Source organism: Leopardus geoffroyi, chromosome A1, assembly GCF_018350155.1.
Source record: "Leopardus geoffroyi isolate Oge1 chromosome A1, O.geoffroyi_Oge1_pat1.0, whole genome shotgun sequence".
In the NCBI taxonomy this organism is placed as follows: Eukaryota; Metazoa; Chordata; class Mammalia; order Carnivora; family Felidae; genus Leopardus; species Leopardus geoffroyi.
The window spans coordinates 103990632-104010495 of NC_059326.1; the positions used below are offsets into that span (position 1 = coordinate 103990632).

Here is a 19864-nt window from a genome sequence, read left to right on the forward strand (position 1 = left end):
AAAGAAAAGGAAAAGAAAGATTATTCTTTTGGTTTGGTTTTGGGGTTTTTTTAGTTGACCCTCCTAGTCACTGTCCCTGAAAGGCCTTGTCTTCTTGTTTAAAAAAAACAAAGAGGGGCGCCTGTGTAGCTCAGTCATTTAAGCGTTCGACTCTTGATTCCGCTCAGGTCGTGATCCCAGGGTCGTGGGATCAAGCCTCGGGTCTGGCTCTGTCCTGAGCACGGAGCCTCCTTAAGATCTCTGTCTCCGGGGCGCCTGGGTGGCGCAGTCGGTTAAGCGTCCGACTTCAGCCAGGTCACGATCTCGCGGTCCGTGAGTTCGAGCCCCGCGTCGGGCTCTGGGCTGATGGCTCAGAGCCTGGAGCCTGTTTCCAATTCTGTGTCTCCCTCTCTCTCTGCCCCTCCCCCGTTCATGCTCTGTCTCTCTCTGTCCCAAAAATAAATAAACGTTGAAAAAAAAAAAATTAAAAAAAAAAAAAAAAGATCTCTGTCTCCTTCTGCCCCTCCCTGACTCATGTAGGTGTCTTCTCTTTCTCTCTAAGAAAAAAAAAACAAAAACGAAAAAACCTGATTTCTTTATTTTCATGCTTTAAATGAGACCTGTTACTTCCTCTCCCTTGCTGGTGAATTCAGCTTTAGTGACGGTAACTTGAGAGCCACTGAGGGGCCTCAAGGAACCGTTCCAGTCCCCTCCCACGCTCTGCTCACTCAGACACTGGCAGTCTCTGCTGTTGGGATTGTCCATAGTTTAGTCTGCTGCCACAGGACGTCAGAGGTAAGGGGTGCTTGCAGGAGTGATCTCGTCTGCGTTAGGAATCAACTTCCTTGAGTTTTCCGTTAGCATCTTCAAGTCAACAAAACTCTAAAACTGAAATCAGCCCATACAGCAGTGTCACTTTGTGTTTGAGACACTACAGGATGAATCCCATATCAGTCAACATGTATTAAGGACCACTATGAGCAGGGGCACCTCAGTGGCTCAGTCGGTTGAGTGTCTGACTTCAGCTCAGGTCACAAACTCGTGGTTTGTGAGTTCGAGCCCCGCATCGGGCTCTGTGCTGACAGCTCAGAGCCTGGAGCCTGCTTTGGATTCTGTGTCTCCCTCTCTCTCTGCCCTTCCCCTGCTTATGCTCTGTCTCTCTCTGTCTCTCAAAAATAAATAAAATGTTTAAAAAAAATTTTTTTAAAAAGGACCACTGTGAGCCAAATGCTGAGCTGAGTGCTGTGGAAAAAACACACGAGTTCCCCATTTTTAAAGAATTTAGTAATTGGATAAATAAGACATTTGCCCAGAGGTGAGGTCCCCTTAGGGCTACATCCAAACAGAGGGGCACATTTTTATGAGTGCTTCTTAGTGGGAAGGCTATTTCTACGTACACAGAAGTGCTGGATAGGACAGCAGTGGCTCGGTTCTTGTATAAAATCGGTAAATATGTAAATAAATGCTGAGTGGATTATTGAGGGTCCACACAGATTTATTCTCCCTACTTCAAGAGGGGCTCTCAAGTGGATTGCTGTCTGATGCCTTTGAAGAATCAGAATGTGTGTGTGTCTTGGGGAGGGGAGTTAGGAGAGATATGCTCTAAAGCCCCTTAAGAGTTCCCAAATTCTCTGAGTCTGTGAATTAAACTGGATGCTAACATTAAATAAAATCCTCTATTTTAAACCAGAGTGGTGTTTTCCTATTAATATTTCAAAGCCTTCCCTTTACCTTTCATCACATAATGCAATTCATTTGTGGACTGAATTCTTTTAATGTACTTAAGTGCTTTTGAGTGCTTTGAGAATTGAAGAAGTGGAAAGTTGGGCTCCTGTCCTTGAATATTTATGTACTTAGGAAGAGAGAAATACTAACCACAGTATAAGAATATCCACCATATGTAGGGATTGTCCATTGGATACCTTGTCAAATACCCTTGGTGTTGATGGTGACACTACAGCAGTATTACTGGTATGGGCTGGCAATCTCAAATACTGTGAAAAGTGTCTTAAGCAAGCAACCACAAAACTTCAACTAACCGGTGACATTTCCTGCCTGTGCGGTTATCTGCAGGTGAAGACACCAAGTAGGTGGTGAATGGGGATTAAAATTAGCCGAACGATCATAGCGACGCTACCTTAGTATTTTCCCTTTCTGTTCAGCCACCGTGGCGTTCTCACATTCTCAGAAATCTGTCTTGTGAATCCTGTGCTTTGCAGACTGACACCAAAGAAGGTCTGCTCCATGGAAATTAAAACACCGTGTATGTGCCTTCCCGCCTTCCTTTCTCTCCTCTTGCTCGTATTGGAATTGGTGTCCCCAGTCCCTGACACTGAGGGAACTCAGCACCTGTAGCCACCACACTCATTACCTCCATTGGTTTGTGATTCAGCGTGCAAACCATCCTGACTTGCTTTTGCCTCTAGTCCTTCTTTTACCAAGGTCAGCCCTTAAAGCCTAGTGATCGTGATTATATACCAGCACTCACCTAGACTCTGTGGTCAGTATAAAAGGCAATAAGATCCTCACCCCGCCCTGGAGCTCTCACACTGAAGAGCTAATATGGGGGCTAGATGGATGGACCAGTGACTGGGGGAGGGTGGTAGATGGCAGGGAGAAGAGTTAGAGAATAGGAGGGTGAGTGTGGACCCAGAGGCCTCCCAACTCAGAAACATTCTGATTCTGTGAACTTGGCCAAGTTGATAAGTGAGAGCCTCAGATTCCAGATCTGTAATCTGGGAGTAATAATTCCTACCCAGCCTGGGTGGCGGTGTAGATTAGACTGGAAATTGCTTAGAGAGGTCCTTGGTTAAAATATCGACCACCCGAACTGGGACCTCTATAACTACAACACTGGGTGTTAAGGGAAATGCAGACAAAGGGGCGGGGGCTCCCAGCAGAGGCTCACAGCTGGCTGTGAGCCTGTGTGCTGTGCACGTGTGTGCAGGGGCCCTCCCAGCCTCCAGGTGATCTGTCGCCTCAGCATGCTAGCCGGGCAGAGCTGGGCAGCGTGGGGCCCTCCTGCGCACGCCCGGCAGCCACCAAGTCCCCACAAAGTCGGATGTTTACCTACAGCAGCAGGCAGGACCTGGAGCTCCTGCCCTTGAGGCACCAGCTGAGAGGTTTCAGAATGGAGATCTGGAAAGCGCACAGCTGTCCACGCTGACTTCAGCCTGTTGTGGGGCTTGAACATCATTCCCCTCTCCAGAAAGCAAGGTTTTCTCATCGTTTTTCCTTCCACATGTCCCCCTTCCCCGGATGTCTAAGGTGAAGCGTTTTTCTCTCTTCTCCAGCTCAGAGGCTGAGAATGGTTTGGAGGAGAAAAAGAAGATCTGCAGGTCGCCGACAGCCCAGTCCCCTACCCCGTCCTGCGAGGCTGAGTCCTCAGACCAGAAGAGAATCATTTCCTTGCGGTGAGTGTCCTCACGTTGACGCTTGGTTCTTTGGGGCCTTTGGGGAGGAGGGGTGGCTGGGAGGAGCTGATGTTTCTAGTTCAATGGCCGTTGTCACAAGTGAGGATCCACTGTAACCAGATAACCCCCTGAGAAAGAAGTGGGGTGGTTTTCCTCAGTCTCGGCACGGATGCGTGCCTTCCTTTCTCATCCCTTTCTGTCAGCTAACTTTTCTCCTTCCTGCCTGCAACCTACTAACTTTTCTCCTTCCTGCCCCAACCCCTCTCTTCAAGGACTGATCTCGCTGAGTGATAAAGCCAGGATAGCCCATTGCCTGGCATAGGTTGATACGGCACCTGGAAAGGCTGGCCGGGGTGCTGGTGCGGCCCGCCCAGGTTGGAGTATCTGCTCTGCCTGTGCGTGTGCACACCTGTCTCGCTTTCCTGGCAGCCACGAAAAAGCGGAGGGGGAGCCCTGCCTGGGATCCCCGGACAGCGTGTCCATGTCTGTTTCTTGGGGCCGGTGCTGGTGGGCCCAGCGGCAATTTGGTCGTGAGCCTAGAAGGGAACAGGCAGTTTTGAGATGAGGCGCGGTCCCTGTCACTCTCAGAGACTCTTCGTTACATGCTTTTTCTCACATGCAAGGAAGAAGTAGGAGCTCAGAGGTGTTTTTGTGCCCTCATCAGAGAATGATCATTTCAGTGGTCAGTTACGGTGCATGTAGCCAGGGGTCTGCACTGAGTGGTGGAGCGATTGCTCATGTCTCTGTTACTGGAACTGTCAGAACTGTACCTTCTGGGTCTTCGGGCCTCTGCTAAAGGATAATTAAATAACTCCTGCCTCTCCCTTCCTTCCTGGCTACACAGCCCATTCCCTCTCTCCGCATCCTTCCTTCACTCAAGACCAAGCCTAAGTCTTCTCTCTCCCCCACATTTTTCTTTCCAGCCCCTTCCACTTCTCTCTTCATCAGTTCTGCATGGCTGTTTGGACACATCTCACTTTCAGCACTTCTTTCCATAGCTGTTTGCTGTCAGAGCACCTTGCCTCACTCAGCAAATGAGGCTCGGGCAAACGCACAAAGCATGTCGTTTCTTGTATCTTTCACCATTATTGACTGGCTCCAGCAGGCGCTTTAAAAACACTGTGGCTTTTTCTCTGCCTCCCCCAGGCTTTGGGTGAGAATAATACACTCATCATGAGGGCATGTTTGTCAAACGGTGTGGGTGTGTCATCTGTGCAGTTGCAAAGAGCCCCACGCTTGATGTAATGCTCTGCTCTCGCTGTCTGGAAATTCCTAATACTTGAATAAGAGGCCCTACATTTTCATTTTGCACTCGACTTCCGGTCCTGCGCATAGTGACCTGTGAGATGAGAGAGTAACAGGGTAGACACAAAGATACCAATGCCATATAAATAAGCGCCCCTTCCACCCCTTCCCCAGAGACCAGTGCTGTGCACACAAGCCCCTTCTGCTTGCGCCTCTTGAATTTGTCAGGGGTACATCTGCCTTGCCTGTCAATTTGCTTACAGTCCTTCAAAAGGCCTGATCGTTGCCTTGATGATTCCATTAACATTTACTAGTGTGAATCAGTCGAGGTAATTAATTCGGATTAGTGGATGGTATACTAATAGGTAAATTGCCATTTGTAAAAATTATTTTTGACTACAAATGTTTACTCATAATTTCAAAAAAAAAAAAAGTAATCCCTAGAATTCCAAAGTCATTTGTATCTGCAAATAGGTTCAGTGGCCAGTAGCTAAATCCAAATCTGACACCTGGAATCAATGAGAGGTATTTCACCTGTGGTTAGAGCATCATGGACCCAAACTGTTGTGGCTGGCAGCAGCTTGGAATATCATTTGGCCCATCTTTTCAGGGATGAGAAACCCAGAGTCTAAAGTCTTAACTGCAGTCATTTCTGTCTCTCAGTCACACCCTTGTGCCACTTGAATTACTCAAGATTCTTAACTCTGCTTTGAACCAAATACTCATTTTTTTTATTTTTTTTTTTAACGTTTATTTATTTTTGAGACAGAGAGAGACAGAGCATGAATGGGGGAGGGTCAGAGAGAGAGGGAGACACAGAATCGGAAACAGGCTCCAGGCTCTGAGCCATCAGCACAGAGCCCGACGCGGGGTTGGAACTCACGGACCGTGAGATCATGACCTGAGCCGAAGTCGGACACTCAACCGACTGAGCCACCCAGGCGCCCCGAACCAAATACTCATTTTAACTGAGCCTCTTTCTAAGGAATCATACTGTAGGATCATGGATTTCATGTGCCATTTTTCCAAATACATAATTGTATCATAAAAGTTGTTTGTATATACATCTCTGAAAACCATACATGCATTCCACTTGAGAATGATTCTGTTTGTCTGTCAGGTTGAAGATATGTGCAAATTCACACACCTACTCAAATGAAGAGCCAGGACTAGAATCGCCTTAGAAACAAATACTGGAGCTCTGACCTCTGTCCTTAGTAGAACAAAGGAAAACTTGACTTTCCAACATGGTCTTCATTTTTATCCTGATTTCACTTCTACTATTTTCCCACTCTGGGATGTTTTGTTTCTCTTTTCCTTATACCCAACTCCTGCTTATCCTCTGAGGCCCAGTGTATTAAACCTACGTTGTGCTGTCGATCTCTTCTTACCTCCTTTTGAACTTAGGGTCTCTATACCTCCTCCTAATAGCTGTGGTATGTATTATTATTGGGCACTACGTCTTGTACTGCCTTAGAAAAAAGATGTTGGATGCATTCACAGGCTTCTTAAGGAAAAAGACCGTCTTGCGTCCCTCTAGGCCTTTAATACAATGCCCTACTCATTTAACCCATGTTAAATATTAATAGAATGCTGAAACGAAAATATTCTTTGATCGAATTATAGCTGCAGTTTTGTTTAATAATTTGCCTACAGTACTTTTACTGCTTAAAATCCTTCGAGATGGTATAATTACCTTCACAATTCAGTTTGTATTTCTCCCTTCTAGAAGTCTGCATTTCTGCAGATTGAGGTTGTGGCCCTGTGAAACCATCCCAGCCTCCCGCACACTATGCTGTGTAAATGCTCTTAGAGTATTAGGAGTGATCACTGGTGTCCAGAAAAGCAAAACAAAACAAATGTCAGGTTTTCTTGTGAGATGGCATGCTAATCAAGATTTATTACAATAGGATTAATGAGTAGCATTACACAATTCATCTTACAGACTCCCTGGGTTCTCTTTGCTCAGGTCAAAATCCAGTTTTGATGGTGCCTCTTTAGCAAGTGATAAGAACGACTGTAAAACAGAAAGCAAAAATGAATCTAAGATGGACAGGAAGAAGTCTTCGTCTTCCAGCCAGGTAACTTGGGAATGCGGACTGCACTGATCAGAGGATGGGGCGACCCCTAGAGCCAAGGGAAAGGAAGGACCCAAATGTGTATCTTCCTGCCGTTCACGACTCTCGTAGGCAGATAGTAGAGAATCTGGAACACAGAACAGGATGCAGATCCTTCGGCCGACTATCAATCAGTTTCATATTTCCCCACTGACCTTCCGGTATGTCCTGGGTGGCGGTGAGTTGCATACCGTGACCCCTAACTCTGACAAGTGCCCCAAGAGCAGGGACCTATGTGGTCATGTGCTGGTCTAAAAACCAGCCAAGATAATTAGCTCGCCTAATGATTAAGAGAGTTGTGATGTCCTTGCATCAAAATGAAAGAGTGTGATACAGCACCTGTGTGAATGGAAGGCAACCCAGCTTCCCACTGAAGAGGAAAACCTGTGGACCGTCACGATTCTCCTCCAGAAGCAGTTCAGTTCCACTCTAAAACCCACCCCGATAGGTAACTAAGCCCAGTCCTGTGTCATGGAGTTGGCATACTTACTGGGACCAGTAGTTTGAGGTTGTTTTTTAACACTCCCCCCCGCTAAATACTCGAATATGTGTTTCCTAAGAAGGAGAACAAAAAACCGATTGGCACACACAAGAAATTTAACTGAATAGTAAATACACAAAAATATTACTCCTATAAAATCCATTTCAGAATTCCACAATCTTCCAGTAGTCACTGCCTGCATCAATGTTTTTTGCCCCCCTCCCCCCCCAAAATGAATCCAGTCAGGAGCCAAATAATGGATTTATCTGTCCCTTTTTTTTTTTAATTTTTTAATGTTTTTATTTATTTTTGAGACAGAGACAGAGCATGAGCAGGGGAGGGGCAGAGAGAGAGGGAGACACAGAATCTGAAGCAGGCTCCAGGCTCCGAGCTGTCAGCACAGAGCCTGACTCGGGGCTCGAACTCACGGACCGTGAGATCATGACCTGAGCCCAACCGACCGAGCCACCCAGGCGCCCCTATCTGTCCCTTTTAATGTACATCATTTCCACTGCCTTTTTTTTTTCTTTTTTTCTTTTTTTTTTTTTCCGTTTATTACATTCACATTTGTGAAGACTTCATGTTCCAGGTTGTTTTTTGGATTTTTTGGCTCAGGTTATTTTTCTTAAACGCTTTCATTTTTGAGAGAGACAGACAGACAGATCACGAGCAAGGGAGGGGCAGAAAGAGAGGGAGACACAGAATCCGAAGCAGGCTCCAGGCTCTGAGCTTTCAGCACAGAACCCAACAGAGGGCTCAAATCCACGAACCAGGAGATAATGACCTTAGCAGAAGTCGAACAAATAACCACCTGAGCCACCCAGGTGCCCCTTGGCCCAGGTTACTTTTATTTATTTATTTTTTTTTAATTTTGTTTTTTTCAACGTTTATTTATTTTTGGGACAGAGAGAGACAGAGCATGAACGGGGGAGGGGCAGAGAGAGAGAGGGAGACACAGAATCGGAAACAGGCTCCAGGCTCTGAGCCATCAGCCCAGAGCCCGACGCGGGGCTCGAACTCCCGGACGGCGAGATCGTGACCTGGCTGAAGTCGGACGCTTAACCGACTGCGCCACCCGGGCTCCCCGGCCCAGGTTACTTTTAAATCAACTCATGCAACCAATGCTCACTGTAGCCATTAAAAAAGAAAAAAAGTATCTCAGGAAAGCCTCCTTGGAATACCTCGCTTTAATCCGGGTAACTTTCTGGATGCAAAATGTACTTTTAGGAAGCAGCATGAGATAACCTACTTTACATGAGGCGTTTATAAAATAGCTGACTTGCGGGGCCCCATCGATCACCTGTAGGACCTTTCTAAAGCTCTTCCTTATGGCGATCTTGGGCCAATTCTGTGTGGTTTGGCATGAAGGGCCTGCTTGTACTGTCTCTCTGTTCTTCTCATAAGACTTTTTTTTTTTTATCAAAAGCATCCTGTCAGAGAGCGCCTGAGTGGCTCAGTCATTTAAGTGTCCAACTTGATTTCGGCTCAGGTCATGATCTCAGCATTTGTGAGTTCAAGCCCCGCGCTGGGCTCTGTGCTGACAACATAGAGCCTGCTTGGGATTCTCTCTCTCCCTGTGTCTCTGCCCCTCCCCTGCTCATGCGCTCTCTCTCTCTCTCTCAAAATAAATAAATACACATTAAAAAAAAAAAAAATCGTGTCAGGCAGAGGTCCTGTGGAAGGAGGACCAGTTCTGCCTCTTAGCTGAGTGGTGCCATTTAAATGACTCAGTTTCCCTGAGGCACACTGTCCACACGAATGGAATGGGGACACCAGTTCCCCGGGTTATTTTGGGGATGCTATTTGGGAAGGCATGTGACCAAATGTAAATGGCTGGCTGTACATTGTTGTTGTCACAGTTGTGGAAACACATGCCTTGAACATGAAGCGATGTGCCATCTTTCAGACTCTTGGGGCTGCTACCGCCCTGGAGAGTTAAGTTTATTTTTACGAAGTCCTAATTTGGCTGGATGGTCGTGTCACCCTGACACTGGCTAAGGATATGCCCTCACGACAAAAGGAGTGATAGGGACAATACCAAGTAGTGGGTCTTTTGGATGTATTGTCCATTTAAGCCTTATGGCGGGCCTCTGAGACAGGTAGTATATGTGCCTTCTGGCACAGAGGAGGAAGCTGAGGCCCAGCAGAGCTAACTCACTAGGTCACGGTCACACACCAAAGGGGACATGTAGCCAAGACTTGAGCTAGGTTTATCTGAGCTCTTAACCACTGCTCTCCTCCAAGAGTACTTGGATCTTTAGTGTCCTAGGATCTACTGCCTTCCCTGGTGAGATCCCTTCGTGTCATTTATTAGGAACGTCCTTGGCCAGCCACCTTGGCACAAGGCTGCAGCATGATTTCACGTGTCTTTCCAACCAGCAAGTCACTATCTTGTTGGAAAATGAAACCTTTGTGCCCTGCCTTCTTTGAGGGGTTGTGTCGAAGACTGTACGATCAGAGACAAGGAGTTCCTAAAGATACTCTGTGAAGGGAGGGGAAATCTGTTACGTAATTTACATTGAAGTTAACATTGGTGATGTTATGCCAAGAAATGCCAGCGGTGACGCCTGTGTTGTGTTCTCCTTGTAGTATAAGGCAAACATGCACTTCCACAAGCTGTTTCTTGATGTCCCCACTGAAGAACCATTGAGGCAGAGTAAGTTCTGACCTGTTTGACTGTTTTGAAAATACGCTAGTTGGCTGGGGGAGAGAAAGCGGGCTCCGTCTGGGAACAGAATCACCAAGGGGAACGTGGGTTCGAAAGTTATGATGTAACGGTGATGGCAGCTTCATTCAGCTTTCATCAAGCATCTTGAAAGATGAGAGAGTAGAATGGGAAACTGAATCCCTCCACACGACAGGGAACCCTCCAAGATGATTCCGGAATGATCTCCTCACCTTCTGTATTCACTGCTGCAGTGCACTGCATTTGGGCTGTCCTGAGATTTCAGATAACAAGGCTGGAGGAAGAGAGGCCACTAGAAGAAGGCTGAAAGGAAACACAGATTCTCATGTGCAGACACGTGTCCGTCCCTGAGCTGTACTGGGCGTGATTATCACACCAGAACATCTTATCCAGCACGCCAGTTAGGACCTACTCAGCTCCTCTTAGGTCCATTAAGACCAAGGTTCCATTCTAGCTTCCAGGATACAGATGTTGAGGCAGGATGCCTCTCATGATGGCCAAACATGTGGGTCACATGCACTTCCCACAGTGAGATCATCCACTTCAAAAGGAGTCGTTAGTGACAGTCCCAGGGAAGGAGGGGCAGGACTGCCGACATTAGCACAGGCTGACATACCTTCCTAAGTAGAGGACATTTTGAAACTCCATTCTTGAACTCTTATTCGCAATGATAGCCTTGTCTTGCCATTTTGATTGTTGTACTCCTGTGTGTAAGGCTTTGGATTAAAACACAAACCCTCTTCCCCATATCTTTATTCCACTAAAGATGACTGACAAAGAAGTGACAGATCTTTTGAGTACAAGTGTATTGCCTCTGCCAATCCTGAGTCCCCAACATACATACGCAATTTTTATTTTACATGGAAACTCTAAATGCTCTTATATATATTTTCCCAGGTTTTACGTGTGCTCTACAGAAAGAGATATTATACCAGGGGAAGCTCTTCGTATCAGAAAACTGGATTTGTTTTCATTCCAAGGTGTTCGGAAAAGACACTAAGGTTAGTATAATTTTTTTTTTTAAAGAAAGCTGTGCACTTTATTATATATTGTGAATTTCAGTCATTTTCAATGTAACAGTGTTTATAAATATTTGTATTGTTATCATACCCTTATATGTTTATTTCCTTTATTATTGTTCCTAATATTACAGGTTCTAAATGCCTCTAAATGACACTAAGTTCCCTTTTCCCCTAAAGACCACTCTCAATGTATTTCTCTGTATACATATATCCCTCCCACAACTCTATGCTAACGCCTTTTTACCCAGATGTCACCAGAGACCTCTTACAGCTATTCATTTGGAGAGTGTGCCATAATTTGTTTCAAAGACATATATTACACCCAAGACCTTTTTTTAAATAAATAATGATTTTTGCACTGTGTACATATCAGTTACCAGTCAGAGACACGTAGAAAAACAAGCCTATCAATAAGCTAGTGATTAGAGCTCACTTTGTAGCATCACCAGCACCACATGAGCAGGAACTGAAACATTTTCGGCCTGGTCTGGGAGAGTCAAACACCCACCATCCCCAGTGGACCACAACTGACAACTTGTCCTTCTCATAAAACAGATGTGGGGGAGGACAGGCCCAAGACATGTGAGCTGTTAATGAGGGTAGCTTGAAGGAACTGGCAGTTTTCCCAGTGCACTGCCTTCTAAGCAAAGACCTTGGGACTGTGTCATAAGAAGGAAAAAGATAATTCCATCCCACTGACATTCTGTCCCTTTAACCGGCGATGTCACACCATTCAGGCCACCACAGCGAGGAGTCAGAGATACACCTTCTTAGGGTCATGTGACCTAATGAGTTTTGAATCATTCTGATTCATGATTATAAATAAGCAGCTTTTATATCCATGAAGTCGCTGACTGAAAACCTTTTGTTTTGAGTGGTAGATAGGTTTTCTTTAAATAGTCTCCCTAAAGCCCCTGTCAAGCTTTTAGACAGTGACCACATCACAAATACAATGGAAATTCTCCATTTTGCTGGTGTTGGGTCAACAGACTAGCACACCACTCTTCAGGTCAGACGTGTTATTTTAATGTTGTTCCCAAATCATAAAGAGTCGTGTTTAGATACACATACTTTGGTAAACACTATTACCCGAATCAGTATCACACAAAGCACGATTAAGCAGTGCTCCACTGTATTTCTAGATTTCTCATTTATAAGAACTTGCTCATGGAGTACGGAAGGGATTGGGTAGCAATGATCTCCTGTTCAGCGTGATAGGCTAATTCTCAGGAATTCAGACAGAGCCAACGTCTCTGATGAAAGCAGCGCGTCTAGAGACATTAGTGAACAAAGACTTAGTCTTTGTTAAAGGATGGAAGGGATGGGGGAATTCTTGTTTGTTTTTTAAGTTTACTTATTTATTTTGAGAGGGAGAGAGTGCGCATGAGCAGGGGAGCAGGGGAGGGGCAGAGAGAGAATCCCAATCAGGCTCCGCACTGTCAGCACAGAGCCCAATGCAGCACTCGAACTCAAAAACCATGAATGAGTTCAAGTCCTGGCTACACGTCTCCCTTGGCGTGTGATTGTGACCTAGTGAGTTAGCCTCGCTAGGCCTTAGCTTCCTCCTCTGCACCAGAAGGCACATATACTACTTGCCTCAGAGGACCACCATAAGGCTTAAATGGACAATACATTCAATACTAGGGCCATTTCTGGGTAGTTTGGCATGAAAGGCCTGCTTGTACTGTCTCTCTGTTCTGCTCCTAAGACTTTTTTTTTTTTTTTTTTTTTTTTTTTTTTTTTTAATCAAAAGCATCCTGTCAAGGGCACCTAGGTGGCTCAGTCAGTTAAGTGTCCGACTCTTGATTTTGGCTTAGGTCATGATCTCACAGTTCATGAGTTCAAGCCCCGCACTGGGCTCCGTGCTGACAACATAGAGCCTGCTTGGGATTCTCTCTCTCCCTCTGTCTCTGCCCCTCCCCTGCTCACACACTCTCTCTCTCTCAAATAAGTAAACATTTAAAAAAAAATCGTGTCAGGCAGAGGTCCTGTGGGAGGAGGACCATTTCTGTCTCTTAGCTGAGTGGTGCCATTTAAATGACTCAGTTTCCCTGAGGCACACTGTCCACACGAATGGAATGGGGACACCAGTCCCCCGGGTTATTTGGGGGATGCTGTTTGGGAAGGCATGTGACCAAATGTAAATGGCTGGCTGTACATTGTTGTTGTCACAGTTGTGGAAACACATGCCTTGAACATGAAGCGATGTGCCATCTTTCAGACTCTTGGGGCTGCTACCGCCCTGGAGAGTTAAGTTTATTTTTACGAAGTCCTAATTTGGCTGGATGGTCGTGTCGCCCTGACACTGGCTAAGGATATGCCCTCACGACAAAAAGAGTGATAGGGACAATACCAGGTAGTGGGTCTTTTGGATGTGCTACAGCTACTCTAAGAGACAAGAGACTGGAAATTACCAGGAGGTGGGAAATAGGAACCATGAGAGTGATTTGTACGTTTCTTCCCCTCTGAGGATGGTGTCAGGGAGATTGGGTCCTCAGATCTGGGGCAGACTTTCCTTACTGGGTCCAGCACCTTCCAATATGAACTAAAGTCGACCAAACAGTGCACTCTAGGAAGAGACATTTTCTAGGCACCCTACCCTGCAAAAATATTAATAAATGTAATCAGGACCTTTTGATCATTCTGGCAGTATTTTCAGATGCTGGTAACATTAAATGAACGTATAAGATTCCATCTAGGCCCAAACGGAAAAGTGATTGATGCTTTATTTCTCAAATGTGATCTGGCTGTCATTTTATACTTAAGAAGCTGTTGGTTGAAAACTCCTTGTTAAAAGTGTTCCATTTTCTAGGTTATGAAGATACCCAAATTTATAGCCCCTAGTTTCTGTGTGTTTGTGTCACTACTCAGAAACAAAATTAGATTCACTTTTATATCCTCATCCATCTTGGTATCCCAACTTAAAACTTAGGAGTCATCTCATTCTTCAAAATTTTAGAGGGTAGAGTTCTTTAGCAAAATACTTTTTAGCAAATGTCTCATTAAGATTAGCCCCTCGGGGCGCCCAGGTGGCTCAGTCAGTTAAGCATCCAACTCTTGATTTGGGCTCAGGTCATGATCTCACAATTTGTGAGCTTGAGCCCCACATTGGGCTCTGCGCTGTCTGGAGCCTGTTTGGGATTCTCTCTGCCTCTCTCTCTCTCTCTGTTTCTCTCTCTCAAAATAAATAAATAAACTTAAAAAAGATTAGCATCTCCTTCTTCCATAGTCTTCCTATCTGGAACTTTGAGGAATAGAACATTTCCATCTCATAAGCCTAAATATGGGAATGTAAGTATTCAGAATTAAAAGCTCTTTTTTCTTCCTTCAAGTTAGCGGTACTAACCTAAGGCCCTCCTCTCCCCCCACTGACCTCGTTCTCTTTTAGAATATGCAAAGCATTTTTACAAAATGTACATGTGAGTGTGTGTACCCATGGAGGGAGTCAGGTCATTTTGCCATGGATGTGTGTTACTCTGTTTTCCAGGATCAAAGGGATATTATCCATTTCTCTGTGAATCCAAAGTGGGTTGGAGGGATATAACATAAAAGTATCAGGAAATCTGGTCTTTATAGTATCTGGTCCATGCTTGTAGTACATTGTATGAAAAACAACGCACATCTTGGATCAGATTGGTTCATCTTTGTAACCTGTTATATTTATGACCTTGGGCAAGTCACATACCTCTTGAAACACATTTCCTTATGTCTTAGAATATCTCCTTCCTGGGGTCCCTGGGTAGCTCAGTTGATTAAGCATCTGACTCTTGATTTCAGCTCAGGTCATGATTTCACAGTGAGTTCAAGCCCCACATCGGACTCGCTGCTTCAGATGCTCTGTCCTCCTCTCTGTCCCTCCCCTGCTTGCTCTCTCGCTCTCTCTCAAAAATAAAAATAAACCTAAAAAAATTTTTTGAAAAAGATGAACTCCTTCCCAGGACTGTCATAATTAGATGACATTCTCATTTGGTGACTAGGAGGCAACAAATGGTAGCTGCTTCATTTGTCATTGTTTTCATTCTCTATTGTTTGAACCAGAAAAGAAGTTAGAGTTCTTTTATTTTACCCAATCTTTGTATAGGAGACAAATGAGGAAATGACTTTTTTTTTTTTTTTTTTTTAATATGGACCACTTCATGAATTTGCACATCATCCATGTGCAGGGGCCATGCTAATCTTCTCTGTATTCTGATTTTAGTCTATGCACAGGCTTCCTAAGCGAGTACAATGAGTGACTTTCTTAATGAGTGCTAGGCATTTTCCATATATTACCTCATTTAATCAACAGAAAATCCTGGGGAAAGGTAAGATTATCTCCATTTTACACATCAGGAGACTGAGGCTTAGAAAGGGTAGCTTTTAAGGTTGACTAGGTCACATAGATAGCATGGACCTTAAAAGTAAAACAGCCAGTTGTTTTATCAGCAAAATGGGTTTATTCAGGAATAGCACTTTGAGACATGCAGGCTATGGCAAATCATAGGCAAGCCTGGAGATCAAAGGAGGGAAAGTTAAATTACGGAGAAAAGGAGGAAGTTGGGAAGGGTTGCTCTGAACACAAGCCCATTGGAGGGAAGTGAGAATTCAGGGCTTCTCACCGGATCAGATGTATTTTCTTACTGGCTGAGCTTGTTGTTGGGCAAGGAGAAATTCTTCCAGCTGGTGTGAGTAGTAAAGTGGGGGGGCTTCTTCCTGTTGGAGTCTGCAACTGAGGGCCAGCGGTGGGGGCACAAGAGCTCCCCTTTCTGGCCTCCAGGTTCGTTTAAAACAAGGTTTTCTTTTTTCAGAACTGAGCTGAGAATTCACGTCCCAGGCTTTGTGTCTCCCAGTGCTATTCAGTGTTTTCCCTACCCGCATGTGCCTCAGGATGTAGGAGAGCGGTGTATGCGGAGATTAACCCCAAGTGGATGTCCACATAACTGCTTTAGAGCCTTGGGCCTGTCTTTAAAATGACTGTGTTTCTTTGCATTCATTCCCTTGTTTCAAGATGAAGGTTTCCCACCAAGCCCTGAAGTAGAATTGATGATGTACATTTGCCCTCTGGCTGTGTAAAGAGAACTTTGAGGAGACTGGTTTTTCTTCTTGGAGGCTGGAGAGCTTACTGCTGGTTTTGATTTCTTAGTTAAACTTTAAAAAATTTTTCCCTTGAATATGACGATTTGAAATCCTGACCTATGAGGGGCGCCTGGGTGGCGCAGTCGGTTAAGCGTCCGACTTCAGCCAGGTCACGATCTCGCGGTTCGTGAGTTCAAGCCCCGCGTCGGGCTCTGGGCTGATGGCTCAGAGCCTGGAGCCTGTTTCCGATTCTGTGTCTCCCTCTCCTCTGCCCCTCCCCCGTTCATGCTCTGTCTCTCTCTGTCCCAAAAATAAATAAACGATGAAATCCTGTCCTATGAAGCCTGAACCCGTATTAACTCACTGACTCTGTTTCAGATCTCTATTCCGGCTTTCTCCGTCACCCTAATAAAGAAAACCAAAACTGCCCTTCTGGTGCCAAATGCCCTGATTATAGCGACAGTCACAGACCGGGTGAGTACGCCTCAGAGCAAGGTGCCTTTCCTTTGTCCTATTTCTGTAGTGTTGTTTCCCCTCACAAGGAACTTTGTTCTCACACACTTGTTGACAATTTTGCATTTTCTGCTGACTTCATTAGACTTGCTTGATCAAGGTCAAAAAAAAAAAAAAAAAAAAAAAAAAATTCTTTCCCAGCTTCCCTTTCCCTTTCCCTAATATCTCTTAGAACAGGCGAAACTGATATATTCACTTTCTTTAATATTTAATATTTGAAACAGCCACCACCACCCCACTGTTGATGGGGTGAGGCAGGGTGATATTGAAGAGCCCCCCCACACTCTCCCTTGGTATTTCTCCAGAACCATCCCAAATACATAAACTGGGTTCTTGCTGTACACATGTGGCTTCAGGACCAGTTCCTAGGCCCACTTTGCTTCCAGGTTGCTTTAAGTCTTGTGTTCTTCTGTATAGAAATTCTAGAGCAGCTCGGTACTGCTGGGCTGCCCCAAACGTGTGCAACCAGAAATACCTACATGTAGAGTGGTGTGGATTTCACCTTGGCCAAATAGAGGGAGTAGAATTCTATGGTTACTCATTTGTCACTGGAAATTACTGTTTTAATGTTTATTTTTCAGAGACACAGAGTATGAGCAGGGGAGGGGCAGAGAGAGAGGGAGACACACAATCCGAAGCAGGCTCCAGGCTCCCAACTATCAGCACAAAGCCTGACGCGGGGCTCGAACCCACGAACCATGAGATCATGACCTGAGCCCAAGTCGGACGCTGAACTGACTGAGCCACCCAGGCGCCCCTTGAAATTAATTGTTTTAATATTTTACTGAATATTTCTATGAAAGCATAAAAGCTACATTCCATTTCCAACCATACTGGATAAATTGAAGAGGGAAGCAGAGTGAAGGATAGATATAAGAGGCTATTCTGATGTGGTAGGAAATATATTTTGAAAAAAAAAATGTTAACATTAATGGCTAATAAGCATGTACTTCTCGCCACGCATATGCTAAACACTTTCCTTCTGTTTTCCCATTTGTCCCACACTGCTACCTATTAGGGGTAGGTGTCACGAAAACTGAAGTCAAGTGGCATCTGGGTGGCTCAGTCAGTTGGGCATCCAACTCTTGATTTCAGCTCAGGTCATGATCCCAGGGTCACGGGATGGAGACCTGCCTCAGGTTCTGCGCTGACAACATGAACTCTGCTTGGAATTCTCTCTTTCCCTATCCCTCTGCCCCTTCCCTGCCAAAATAAAAATTAAAAAAAAATTTTTTTTAATTAAAGAAAACTGAAGCCAAGAGTGGTGGGGCTGTTAGCCCAATGTCACCTACTTCCTGAGTGTCAGAGCCAGACTCTGCAAGTAGGTCTAATGCAGAACCCATAGTGTTAACTACTTTGGAATACATGCTTGCTTGGAAAGCATATCGAGGGGCGCCTGGGTGGCTCAGTCGGTTAAGCGTCCGACTTTGGCTTAGGTCATGATTTCGCAGTTTGTGAGTTCAAGCCCCACATCGGACTCTGTGCTGACAGCCCTGAGCCCAGAGCCTGCTTTGGATTCTTTGTCTCCCCCTATCCCTGCCCCTCCCTGCTCATGATCTGTGTCTCTCTGTCTCTCAATAATAAGAAAACATTAAAAAAAGAAATTAAAAAAAAAAAGCATATCGAGTGCTCTCTTTGATGAGTGAAAGGGATAATCACAGACTTCTGAAAAGGGGATGTGAAAAGATTTTGTGGCTCTAATAGGTGGAGAAAGAGGGAGTTTTAGTATTTTCTTCAATGTACCGCTTAGTAAAATTACTTTTCCTTATGTCATTTGTCTCCAAATTACTTGTCTAATCTGATTTCACTTCTTTCCCATCGCTTATGTGTAAGCATCCACTAGAAATATCTCCATATTTGTACAAGGAAGAATCTGGATGTGGCTTGAAAAAGAATGAGCCTGTGAGAGCCTCTGGGAAATTTTTAGTGGAAATCTAGGTCAGAACAGAGAAAGCAGACCCTTGGGAATTGTTAAATACCTTAAAAGAAAAGGGGTAGGCAGTGGGGAACAAGTTTTAAAGAGGACCTGGCAAATATCACCACCCTTTTTTTTTTTTTTCTTAGTGTCCGGGTCTTGCCTGCCTGTTGGGGACATCAGTGTCAGGGTATTGGAGCCTTCATACCATTTAGCATCTCTTTATTACTTGAAGGGGGCTTGAAGGTTTTGTTGCTGTTGTGGGGGAGTAGATTTTGTTCATTCCAGGAACAGAATAAAAACTGATAGAGGTGAATGAGATTGTAGACCAGGGGAAAAGAGAAGAAAACACGTATACAGATAAAGTTCTGCACTCTGAACTCTGACTTCTGGTCAGGCAGTATCTGTTTCGTAATCACTCTGTTTTGTTTTGCAGTACATATTTGTCTCCTTACTCTCCAGAGATTCCACTTACAAACTACTAAAATCTGTGTGTGGACACTTAGAAGTGAGTACAACATCCCCGAGCCTCACCTGCTGTCTCTCTTCTGGATTTCCCGTGGTTTCGTAGTTGATCTGGTTTTCCTTTTGTTTCACTAATTTCAGAATACAAGTGTTGGGAACAGTCCCAACCCGTCTTCTCTTGAGAACAGTTTCCGGGCAGACCGCCCTTCATCTCTGCCTCTGGTGAGTTGCCTACATAACTAGCTCAGTGCGAAAGAAAGGGGATGATGCGTCCCACAGTTACACTTCTCCTGACACCATGACCAGGGGACCTTAATATCTGAGGTAAAATTGAAGACACAGGGTGTTTCTGTCCTCAAGAACGGGGGTGGGCATAGAAGGCCATCAACGTTTTCCAAGTAATCGAAGAGCTGTCCTACCAAAGAAAAGCGGTATAGGGGCCCCTGCGGTGGCTCAGTCAGTTAAGCATCCAACTTGGGCTCAGGTCATGATCTCACGGTGTGTGAGTTCGAGCCCCACGGGGGGCTCTGTGCTGACAGCTCAGAGCCTGGAGCCTCCTTCGGATTCTGTGTCTCCCTTCTCTCTATCTCTGTCCCTCCCACACTTGTGCTCTGTCTCTCTCTCTCTCTCTCTGTCAAAAATAAAGTATAAAAAAATTTTTTTTAAAGAAACAGGATAATGGCTGTCTGGGTGAGTGGGTGGTCCGTGGAGGTGATCCTAAAATCTTGCTCCATTTGCTTGTCAGTGTTGTTTTAGAGGGATTCACCAGTGGTTGGGGGAGGGGCATGGTTCATCCCCACAAATCACTTATTGTCTTCTCTGTTCAAGGCACTGTGCTAGTGTAAGGCTATAAGGACACCAAGAAAGCCCAAAACTAGTTCTTGCCTTCCAAGACTTTCTAGCTTAGTAGAAAAGATGAGGAACATCCAGAAATAATTATAAAAGAAGCACTCTATAGTGACCAAGTGAAAGA

General features: G+C 45.0%; 1 protein-coding gene and 1 non-coding gene across 4 annotated transcripts in view; one reads left to right on the forward strand and one right to left on the reverse strand.

Annotated features, from left to right (window-relative positions):
* GRAMD2B (GRAM domain containing 2B) overlaps window positions 1-19864 on the forward strand; it is a 134318-nt gene that overhangs the window by 102470 nt on the left and 11984 nt on the right. For all 3 annotated transcript variants that reach the window (XM_045487228.1, XM_045487229.1, XM_045487236.1), the window contains exons 2-8: window positions 3273-3392; window positions 6607-6718; window positions 9825-9891; window positions 10819-10922; window positions 16377-16472; window positions 18863-18934; window positions 19033-19113. In XM_045487228.1, the coding sequence (XP_045343184.1) occupies window positions 3273-3392; window positions 6607-6718; window positions 9825-9891; window positions 10819-10922; window positions 16377-16472; window positions 18863-18934; window positions 19033-19113 (652 nt within the window). The remainder of the gene's footprint in view (window positions 1-3272; window positions 3393-6606; window positions 6719-9824; window positions 9892-10818; window positions 10923-16376; window positions 16473-18862; window positions 18935-19032; window positions 19114-19864) is intronic.
* LOC123581875 lies at window positions 15062-15163 on the reverse strand. Its single transcript, XR_006704064.1, has one exon. It is a non-coding gene; the product is annotated as a U6 spliceosomal RNA (small nuclear RNA).